The 11,538-nt window shown below is 45.5% G+C and overlaps 1 protein-coding gene across 1 annotated transcript in view; it reads right to left on the reverse strand.

Annotated features, from left to right (window-relative positions):
* Window positions 1–610: 610 nt before the first annotated feature.
* Window positions 611–11,538, reverse strand: part of adgra3 (adhesion G protein-coupled receptor A3) — a 33,140-nt gene continuing 22,212 nt past the window's right edge. The window contains exons 9-21 of the mRNA XM_030779189.1: window positions 11,246–11,459; window positions 10,986–11,150; window positions 9,170–9,371; window positions 8,760–8,909; window positions 7,614–7,775; window positions 7,123–7,323; window positions 6,405–6,612; window positions 5,663–5,871; window positions 5,048–5,172; window positions 4,531–4,654; window positions 4,140–4,285; window positions 3,432–3,527; window positions 611–2,102 (exon numbers count right to left, since the gene is read on the reverse strand). Coding sequence (XP_030635049.1) covers window positions 632–2,102; window positions 3,432–3,527; window positions 4,140–4,285; window positions 4,531–4,654; window positions 5,048–5,172; window positions 5,663–5,871; window positions 6,405–6,612; window positions 7,123–7,323; window positions 7,614–7,775; window positions 8,760–8,909; window positions 9,170–9,371; window positions 10,986–11,150; window positions 11,246–11,459 — 3,473 coding nt within the window. The 3' untranslated portion in view covers window positions 611–631. The remainder of the gene's footprint in view (window positions 2,103–3,431; window positions 3,528–4,139; window positions 4,286–4,530; window positions 4,655–5,047; window positions 5,173–5,662; window positions 5,872–6,404; window positions 6,613–7,122; window positions 7,324–7,613; window positions 7,776–8,759; window positions 8,910–9,169; window positions 9,372–10,985; window positions 11,151–11,245; window positions 11,460–11,538) is intronic.

The raw sequence follows: 11,538 nt of genomic DNA on the forward strand, positions 1-11,538 counted from the left end.
CCCCTTCAGGAGAGAAGCTACAACGTCCATCCAATTACTGCAACCACAAACTGTAGCAACTCGTCAAATGGGGGGGGGGGGAAAAAAGAAAAAAAAAAAATTCTGCTCACTTTTGACCTTAACTCATAACTCGAGGCGGTGTGTGTTGAAGAACAAGCGATAAATTACTTTTTTTTTTTTTTTTTTTTTAATTTGGTGAATGCAACTGGAAACATTCTGTTTAATTCAAAATGTCAAAACATACTAGAAAATAAAACGAAAAAAAAAAAAAAAAAAGAACCCATGTATATCCACAGGGCACCAGCATGTCATGCATTTTCCATGTACAAAATATAAGAACACACTATGGAACGGCAGTAAATGATATAAAAATAGACCATTTCAGATCGCCCATAGGAATAATAAACAAGTGGCAACCTAGTATCCGCATTTCATTCCACTTTCACATACACTTTAGCGACAATTTTCAAATACATTTTCTTTTTTCGGAAATCTCATTACAAATTGTACTGTTTAAAAATAAAATAACATAAAATAAAATAAAATAAACAAAACCACATCAGAAAACAAGATTCACAGTTGAGGGCGCAAAATACGAGTGATATGCAGTCTATGAGGGAGGGAACCTTGGCTACACGGTAGTTTCATGTTTCCACAAACCAGTCTTAATGTTGCCCGAGCTCTCTGTGTTGAGTAGCTGAGGCCTCTCCGAGTCTTTGAGAGTTCCGTTCTGTGAGGCTAGATTAAGCCCGTAAGATTTGGGCTGCACTTCCAGTTCTACGGTAAGCGGCTGCTTTGAGCAGTCATTGGTCGAGCTCGTCACTGCGGCTCCGCTCCCTTCGTCCATGCCTACCACGCTGCCGTTACCGACCCCGTTGCTTAGGCTACCGCTGAGGCCGTTAACAAGGCTACTGCTGAGTCCATTTCTCTGATTTTTGCTTAGGGCTACGCCCCCGCCCTTGCCTGCCCCCCTGTCGAGGTAACGGGAGCGTCTAGGTAAGGTGGAACTGGCATCGCTGCTATCCTGTTGAAGCTGGCTTTGCTGGCGCTCGCGGTAGGCCATGTACGCCGCCCGGCGACTGCTGCGGGTGTGCTGGTTGTCGTGGTGATGGTGACGTCTCTGGGGGGCGCTCTGCACGCTGCCCTCTACGCTGGTGGGGACGTCGTAGGCGTACTCACGCAGGACGGTTAACCGACTCGATCGGTGTGCTCGGGCTCGGTTTTTGTGATGGCGTCCATTATGCCCGTTAACGCTGGGGTTGCCCGTCGCCACGTGATTGTTGTTGTTGACGGGACGGAACTGGACTTCGACGGGCGCCACGTGCATCTTGATCTCATTGTCCATCGAGTGCTCCGTTAGGCTGTTGTCCAATAGCGCGCTACCGTTAGCAGGGACAGGGAGGACCTTGCACTGGGCGGCTTCCGCCTGCAGGTTGGTCAGCTTGCAGCTTTGGGAGGAGTTACGCACACTTGCCGCACTCTTATTGGTGCAGGAGGATTCGGCGCTGCTGGCCGGGCATTTCCCAAACTCTCCATTTCCCCTGGCCACCACCCCAGAACCGCTTGCCCCTGGAAACGGCGCGAGCGGGGCATCCACCTGCGCCGCGTAGTCTCGTCTCCCAGGGCAACAGGCTCGTACCCAATGCCGCCGCATGTCTTGGCGGTTGATGCAGTGGTGAGCGACCAGAAAGGCCCCGAGAGCCAACGCAACCGCACCGAACAGGCAGGCGAAGACCAGATCGGCCGGCCTCTCCTGAGACACGGCCAGGGCGCCAAAAACCCAAAGGGCCACGTAGAGTGCCAAGGCTCCCGCCACACCAACCAGCTGAGCTGCGAACGTGTGCTCGTTCTCCAGGGCCGACAGCGACACCGGCTGGGAGGCCGAGAGGGAAGAAGACTCCAAGTGGCCCGCTGGAGTTTCAGTTATCTCTGCGACGGAGAGACGCTGCTGCTCTTCAGATTGCTCTTTGAGTTCGTAGCGCCGCTCGGGGTGGCGACGCAACTGAAGGAGGATGCTGAGGAAGTACATGCAGTCGACAAAGACGATGAAGCCAACTGGGCCGTAGAAAGCCCCTAAACTGGGTTCCCACGCCATCCAGCAGCTAAGGAAGGGAAATAAAAAAAAAAAAGATTGTTGCTGTTAACTTAAATGTGTTTGAATATCGTCACTATGAGATAACAGGAGTGACATCAGGCGGTTCATTTAAACACTGTACTAAGAAAATGTAAGTGAGTGAGTGGCCAAAAATGACCATGATCGCTACAAAAAGTTGCAGTGATCATGGATGGATATCGTTTCTGATAACTGGATTTCGAATACGTTTTTGTACTTGATTTTCTTGGTTTATATTTTAGAGTGACACATTTAATGCAAATGTTGCATTTTTTCTTAAAATCCATTGCGGTGTATTTTTGCCTGTCCTGGCCACAACTTCACACGACAAAGTTGTCATTCCAATACGTAGGATAAAAGGTTCAGTCTGAAGCTGGGCAAGTCAATCACGTTTAAAACATACATTTCTTTACCCTGAGGGACAGGGATTCCTGAGAATGATCCGTGACCAAAATCAGACCGTCTCTGCGAAACTCTAAATGAAATAACAAAGCTTTGACTTGTCTCGTTTCAGCTACCATATGGTGAAACGCGTTACGTCGCGTTCATCTGTTCCAGTTCTGAAGGAATTTGCTCTGCGGTGCAGACGCGAGGCGTCTTCCATTCGTTTCGCTAGCGCGCGATTAATTAAACTCCAAAGATCTCAGATGGTCTGCATCTTCAAAATGAACTCCCTGCTCTTACACAACGTAAACAGCTGCCGCCACTGAGCAAGCGAGGGAGTCGGAGAATCGGGCAAGGTGTAAAGACGAGGGCTAAAAATAGACCTCCATAATTAGGCTTCCACAACTTCAGAGAGCTTCAACTTTTCGCCTCCGCAAAGTATCCATTATTCACCGAGCAGCGCGTGGGCACCGGGCGTAGTCGATAACAAGGGAGAATTATCTCAGATGTAAAAAAAAAAAAAAAAAAAAATCCACGGGTGAGAAGGGCAAACCAAATGACAAAAGTATTAATAAAAGGATAGAGAAAACGTGACAGCCCGTTCCCTGAGGCTGATACCGACACATTCACTGTGCTGAGAGAGTTTTTTTGTTTTTTTTTATAGACGTTGCGGGGAATAGACAAATATTCCAATTTGTGAAACTGTTAATAGTCTAGGGGCTATGTATTTAAAGTATCAAAATGGATGACTATTGTGACATGACATATTTACGACAAACTGATTACAACAAAGCCACAGGCTGTTAAGAGTCAACTTCAATAGAGCCATCTTCGTTTCCTTTTCAAAAATGGAAAGGTGTAATAATATACATACATTTGTGTCTTGGAATTGATGAGTGTGTGTAAAAAAAAAGAACCACTGGATTATACTTACTAAGGTGCACCAGGACGGCTTCCGTAATTTTTAATGTTGGCTGCAGCCGTTATGCCGCAAACGATAATTGGTATTCCTCCCCCAATCAAGTAGAACCTGTAGGTAGGAGTGGAGAACTGGCTAGTCTCATTCTCGTAATGACAGAGAAGGTACATGCATAGAGGGTTTTCTAAGTGAACAGTCCATATCTTCCTTTCTTTGATTTATCTTGGTTTTTTTTTCAGGCCTCTGAAAAAAAGTGCTTGAGGGACAATTCTATCAAGCCAAACAAGATTTTATCCACAGGTTAGTGCTTGACTATCCAGCCATTTCCTGTTAGGAATGAACTGTTCCAGTTTGAGGGAAAGGATGCTAATGTGGGAGGGTGGATGGTCAAGTGGAAAAATCAACATTGGTTAAAACATATTTTGGAAGTTTCTAACAAAAGTTTGAACTTTTCCTTTCAGTTTCATAGTGTTATGCCCAATAACCTTTCTGTAAACTATTATGAATTTCCCTCTGAGAACAGGAACGGATTTTAAGGCAAACCTCTCTGTTTTTGGTGACACCATGTGGTAGAAAAAATGCTCTGCACATGGTTTGTAGTGTTTAAAGCCAGCAGCCCTGAACAATTGCTCATAATAAGGCAAAGTCCTTCCAGAACTGAGTTAAACACCTCTTTGTTTGCCCTTCTTGTCCAGGTGCATTATGGGAAATGTTGTTCTTTACCTTAGCATAGGTCTGGGTGGGGGAGGAGGCTCATCCAGTTCCTCATAACGCTTGGCCTTGCGTGTCACCTGCTTGTATATGTTGCGTGCTGTCACACCTGACCACAAGGCAGTAGCCAGCGTAGAGTAATGCAATATTATACCCACCTAGAGAACATACACACACACACACACACAAAAAAAAACCCAAATATTTTTTAAATATATATGTGAAAAACAGACATAATAAGGTATGTAATGGTGTTACAGAATAATCAGTCATTTCGGTTCAGCTGAAGTTGGCAGTGTCGTCTGCTGCTTTCTCAAGATGAGCACTCAGCCATGAACGATGTACAGTTATCTGAGACTGTCAGTAACCGATAAAGCTGAAGAAAGAAAATATGATCACATACCGCCTGACAGACGCTGGCGTAGCGTATCTGGTTGATGCCTCCGGCGAACATGCCACAGGTAAGGAGGATGTGCAGACACAAGTTGACCAGCATGTGCCAGCATTTCTTACTGATGCGAACAGATCTGTGAAGATGCCAATAAAAACACGAATTGTTTTTCCGAGCCATGTCGCTGTCTCGCAGCTCGCGGCTTCTTCACACACATTCCGCCTCAGCAAGTACTACTCCGTCCAGTGGGGTGCATCTCTGACCCCGTTTAAAACATTTTTTTTTTATTAGGAGCTAAAACAGCAACGTAACCAATGACCGCTGCCCTACAAAGACGATCGCTGCACCAATCAGCTTTCAAAAAAACCAAAAAAAGCAAAAACACATTTTGTAAACTTGGCCACTTAAAAGACTATTTATCCCATGTGAGCCTCTGAACACATCCTGACCAAAAAAAGCTTTTTATCAATACTGTTACATAATAAAGACAGGGCCCATTTCACTGTGTAGTTCTCTGAAGGGTGCTCACTTGTGGTGGTAGATGTAGCTGACTATAACAGCCAGTAGACAGAGGACAAGCACAATGGCTGTTGCGTAGATGACGGGATGAAGTAGTTTGATGTTGTGAACTATGACCTCTGCCCCGCTCAGGTCCTGCAACAGACACAGACATTTTAGACCATTCCAAAAGAAAAAGACAATATGGTTTCTGATTAAAAAACTGAATCTCAGCCTTAAGAGTGGGACTAAGCGATTACAAAACATATTAACACACACAAACAAGCACATCCACGAATACAGATACCATTGATTTCAACCGCGGTTAATAGAAACTGTGCATTTTTAATAAGTGCAGTGCTCTGAAGGTCAAAGGTTGCCTAGAAACAAGCGGCCCTAATTATTGCGGCAGCAAATCAATACAGAATTCAATCTATCCTGTAGTTAATCAATCCAAGGGTGAAAAAACCCCCAAAAAACACAGCCTTGAACTATCTGTGTCTTTTCCATCGCGCTGACCTCAATAAACACTTTAAATAACACAAGAAATCCATAAATGTCATACCTGTCTATATTAAATATTCATTTCTGATCAATAAGCTGGTATGCTACGTATGCTGTGTCACATTAATTAGTGCTGATCTACCATCATCACAGCGTAGTTGTTGAGTGAGTCACAGGACAGTGTGGTGAAGTTGTCGTCATGGTGAAGGATTCGACAGCCCTCTGACTGCCAGGCACCTTGCCCTCCCTGCAGGCTGAAATTCCAGCAGGCGGGCACGGGGTCAGATCCGTGGGTAAAGTGTCGTAGCGTGGTGTTGATTGGGTATCGTAGGCCCCTCGGGGGAAACCCCTCTGCGAGGAAGAGATGTTAAAAAAAAACGTTCAAAAATCCATCGAATCCACGCGGTCACACAAGACAATTTGTGCAAGGCATCTGCTTAAGGTATGCCAAAGGTAATACAGCAAAAAGAACAAAACACCCCCCCCCCCCCCCCAAACAAAACAAAACAAAACAAAACAACAGGGGACACCACAACCAAAACTCAGCCTCTGGAGTTTTGTCTATGCATTTTCATCAGGAAGTAAATCTCTGTGCACTGGTTACCGCTGATGTATAGAGCTTCAACTGCTCTACTAAGGCTCATTAGCAGCCTACATATTCATCTAAGTCTGTCTGATATATTGCCGCATGTGTGTTTGTATGTATTAATGTAGGAATAAATGGTGATAAATAAACAGATTGACAGATCAGTTCCAACATGTGTTTGACGTTCCTGACAAACTGAAGTCTAATCTGATATGACGTATCAAACCTACATCCGCGTTACACACAGAGAGAAACTGTATTTGAGAATAAGGCCGTGGATCATTTCACTGGGACTAACCTATCTTTGTGAGGAGGACGGGTGTTGCTATGCTGCGTTTCTTGCCGGTGGCGGTGAGCAGGCTGGAGTTGCCGGTGGTGGGGAAGAGCTTGCCGTTGCGGAAGGCCAGCAGGTGGAGCTTGTAGACGGCCTCGTCCGCCTGGCCCGAGCTCCCCAGCGAGGAGAAGAGGGTGGGCGGCAGCTGGAGCGACGCTTCTACTATAGTGTTCTGTAGAGGAGTGTAGAGGGAGAGGTATTGATACCCTTTGTGACAAAGTTTGACAAAACACACCTTTAAAAAAAAAAATCTCTCTTTTGCTCTGGGCTGCTAAAGGACCATCTTTTGAGAACAGGGTGGTTCAAAATGTTTGAACAACGATGCACAAGGATGATGAGTTAAGAGCACAAGAGCAAAAAAAAAAATTAAAATCAAAATAAAATCAATAAAAACTGACTGGGGTTGTCTTTTCTGCTGTCTATTTTTATTCCGTCCTGTTTATTCAGAATGGAAAAGCACACCACACTATGCAAATATCGGTATTCAGTATTTCATTAGAACTACACAGACAGGCAAGCTAAAAGAATCTAAATGAGACAACGCATCTCTGATGTTCTGAAAACTAATATCATTCCGTCTTTAAATGTGTGTATGTGATTAAAACCACACACGGGATAAAGAGGCTTAACTCTCAGAAACAGTCAGAATAAGCTACTTAAAACTCGTGTTTTGTTGCGGTACCTTGAGGGCCAGGTTGGAGAGAGTGCTTGTGACATTGCATTTGAAGCTGAGCTGACGGTCCAGGTTGATATCTGAGTCTCGGGGTCCGAATTGGGGTATGGCGGTGCGCTCTGGCGCCACCTTCTGGAAAAGCGTGCAGGTCATCCCGTTGAAACTACTGGCTTTGATCACGTGCGACTCCAGAGCGATGTTGTGGGAGTTCTGCCGTTTCGGATAAAGAGCGGAGAAAAACAGGTCAGGTTAGGAATCCCTTGGTCTTAATCTGATGCCTTACTAATATAGACAGAGCTTTTGCAAAACTGAGCGTTGAGAGAAACACGACAGCGTATTAGAGTTCACGCTTGCTTTGCCCAACCAGGAAATCGCGCTTCCACATCTCAGGAAAGAAAGTGATTTTACAAGTGTACTCCAATGGAAAAAGAAAAGCATATTGGCAAACAGCATGTTAGTTAAGTAAGAGCTACATCTGTCGTAGCTCCAGGGTTACTCACTGTAGAATAGGCCTGGGATCCGGTTGCAAGCCGGTGAGCGGCAATCCTCTGCAGACACTCGACGATGCGAGAACAAGCCCTGGCCTCTCTCTGGGCCATCCACAGCACATGCTCATCAGCCAGCATAAGATTACTGGCGATATCCACCATCACATCCCCTAGCTGAGACACAGCGGAGTCATAATATCACAGCAGATATGCACACATACACATACACACACGCATACACACACACACACACACGCAGGGTCAACTTTTATGACTAAAACACTTCACAATCACAATAACCCCCATCTAGAAACCCCCATCAAAATATTCCGTCAGTAAACACAAATAATAATGAACACAGAAGAAAGGTTTAGTGAGATCTGAACATTTATTGTACACGACTCTCAGGTTCCACCACGGCTAAAAACTCCAGGCGAAGACGATCGCCGTCTCTCAGCTAAGGTCTCCGAGCGCGCTTATTTCGGTTCAGGCAGCTCTCTATGAAGTATCTCTTTGCTAATCTCGGTGATGAATGACAGAAAAAGCCAGTGCACAGGTGCTACGCGACAGACCTCGACCGCCACGGCACAGCAGGACCTGAAATCTGATCACTCTTTGACTCCGGTAAGGAGATTCCACGTTCCACGTTTTTTTCAGAGGCTCTGTGGCCAAATCCCTCTATCTTGATCTTATCGTTTTTTTGTTTTTTTCTTGCTCCTGTCTTACCAGTTTCTAGGTGGATTCAAAAGACAAAAGCCTGCTTTGTTTTTGAGCGGGGAGAAGCATGCAAGGACGAGGAAAGCAACGGAGACGACCTGGGAAAGACGTCACGTACGACACGAGTCGCTCGGGAGGAAAAATGGGGGAAATTTTAGATCTTCCAAGATTTTGTTGAATCTTCAGAATGTGGAAGTGTTTCTTGGTTAACTTACGCTCTGTTTGTATTGTTTAAGCCAAAAAGAAAAACTAAACCGTAAACCGAGGCAATTTATGGATAACAACTATAAACAACACCTGTACAAGTTCAATCACGGAAACAGAGATAGAGAAACCGCTGTTATCTTGATGAGGGACAACCCAAATTACAAACAAAATCCATGTGAAGATCGAAACCACCTGCGCAAACGCGTTTTCCTCAATTTCTGTGCGCGGACCCACCTCTTTGTACTTTTCCGCAAACTTTCCAAACTTCTCGATCATCTCCGCCACAAAGATCACATCCATCTTATCAGAGAAGTTGGCGGCCTCCACGGTATAGACCAGAAGCTGCCTTGCTGTGGTCACTGCATTGGTAAGGTTCAGAGGCATCTGGGATGAAACAAAGAGAGAAAACGCCGTAAATAAAACAAGGGATAGGAGAACGAAACGGAATAAAAGAATAAGGAATCGGTAAGCGACCGAAATGAATACGGGAAGAAAGGTGTATTGAACCGAAATGCAGAGACTAGAAAGTGGAAACGTATTGAGTAAAAGCGAAGAGTGAGAGAGAAGACATGACGACACAGAGTGAGCATAGAGATGCAGAGAACAGATAAAAAACAAAACCAAAATCACATTCGATCCAGTACCTGGTTGATGATGTAAAGCACACGGGTGACGTCTTTCTGGTACTGGCAGCGGGAGTAGTCCTCCTCTGCCCAGAGCCCACCTCGGTCGCACCGTCGCCACGCCCGCCTCTCATCCACGGGCGAGCTGGAGTAGATCCCTGTGCCCGATGCCAGTCGATTGCAGGGCAAATAGGCCGTGATGCCTGCCAGGGTGCGAGGCCACCTGTGTGTGTGTGTGTGGGGGGGGGGGGGGGGGCAGGGGGAGGGGTGGGTGAAACCATCAATTAAAGGGGTTGTACACTTTCTGCATCAAAACTTTCACATAACCTGAATGGAATGTAACAAATGCACATATTAGAAAGAGAATCGATGCACCGGGACACCGTCTGTCATTAAGATGGGATTCAGATAGCCAAACGCACTAGGAAATGTGAGCTGCAGCAACATTTAATTAGCCATAAAAGCGCTCCGAGTGATTAAACTGTGGAATCACACATTTTCTCAGGTAGTAATCATTGTTCAATAAAAAAGAGGCTGGAAAACAACTTGGTCCATATGATCTCCCAGTCGGACTGACTGAATCTGCTAGGCTTATCAAAACTGTTGAAAAAGTAAACAGATGAGAAAGGACTTGAAATCTGAAATAATGAAATACCAATAAATTAATTCATTGAATAATATGTAGTTCAAGACTAATTACCAATAAGTATAACCACCGCTGATTCTTTATGCTTACACAGTGAATATTTAGTTGGCATAATTGCTAAAGACCACAACATCACAGTCTATAAAATGACCACACAATTGAATGAACACTTCTGTGAGCCTGTCTCAATAGACCACTGTGTACTGTGCTTTACAAAGCTTATATTTATCATGGACATGCCTCTCAGAAACTCCGTCCAACCAAGGCCAACCGAAAAAGTTGATGCATTGAGCACAAAACCTGGTTCCGTGAGCACAGTAAAAAAAAAAAAAAAAAGGGGGGGGGGGGGGGGGGGGGGGGGAAGTAATATGATCCAATGAGTCATCTTTTACTCTTTTCCTACATCTGGACAGTTTTACGTCTGGAGTAGGCTAAAGGATGCCTCTTCGCTGCCTGGTAACGATTGTGAAACATGGCTGTAAATCCGTCGTGCTGTGAGCCGCCATCTTACGCTCTGATGATCTCTCTTCGTGGTTAATGACTGAGGAATATGAAACTGTTTTTTTTGGTGACCAGGTGCATTGCGTGGTATTTTCCTCAAGATGTTCTCATAACTCAAGACAATAATTACCCCATATGGTTAAAGGGTATTTTCATCAACGTCAGGATGAGGTCAAATGGCTTCCATTACCTTCCAAATCGCCAGATACAAGTATCGCTGAAGCTCTGTAGCTCTCTTCCACCTCCTTCCTCCCTCAAACAGCTGGACACTTTCCTCCTTCTTGTAACCCAATATCCCAATGGACACTCTTTAGTACTTACATAACGCCATACAAAGGGCTGAGACTGTTCTGGAAATAAATGGGGGTCCAGCTCCTTACTGGTTACCAGATATTGATATTTTTGTTTAAGGTTTCCATTTCTTTTTTCTCCTCGTCCTATAGTTCTCAAGTGTTTCACCACCAGGGGGAAGTGAAGAGCCATGAGCGGCAAACAGAAAAAGTCAATCCTAAAACGCATCTTGTTTCGTCCTGTCCTTTATAAACTGTCTGCCCGGATTACATATCATCGTTCGGAATGTGGAAAGGGTGTTTTATAGGGTTGGACGGTGAGCTGGACACCTCTGTGCATCAACATGTCTGGTCAGGTTTTTTAAATTTTTTTTTTAAACGCGTGCCAAAACAGACTCACCTAAACTCGCCCTTGTTGTTGGAGACCCTATCTGGTGGGCAGTACTTGGCGGAACTCTCCAGAACCACTATGTGGACCGTTCTGGTGTTGTTTCCTCGGCTGGTGCGCACACGGCACTCCCAGTTCCCCGTGAAGCCTGGCTGGATGTTGGAGATGGTCAGGGCACTGAGGGAAGAGAAGAGAAGTGGGAGAATTGAGAAGATTTGTTGTTCAAATACTGCAGAGAGAGTGAGAGAGAGAGAGAGAGAGAGAGATTGTACCTGGCGATGAGAGAGCAGTTCTGCACCATGCTCTTCTCGATGTAGATGCCCTGAGTGGCGTCTGACTCTACCATCTTGCCATCTTGGTACCAGAGAACCTGCATGTCCTGATCCACGAATGATGCCATGCACTGGAATGGCAAGCTGTCTCCCTGGAAGACCACCTGGCGCTGGGACGGGGTCATCTGGAAAGAAGGGAGTTCCAGCGGAGCATCTGAGACAAGAAAGAGCCAATCAGAAACCAGAAGGCCAGAGAGGAAGAGGCTGAGGAATAGGACCACCTGCTCGCACCA

This window comes from Chanos chanos, chromosome 7 (genome assembly GCF_902362185.1).
Source record: "Chanos chanos chromosome 7, fChaCha1.1, whole genome shotgun sequence".
NCBI lineage: Eukaryota > Metazoa > Chordata > Actinopteri > Gonorynchiformes > Chanidae > Chanos > Chanos chanos.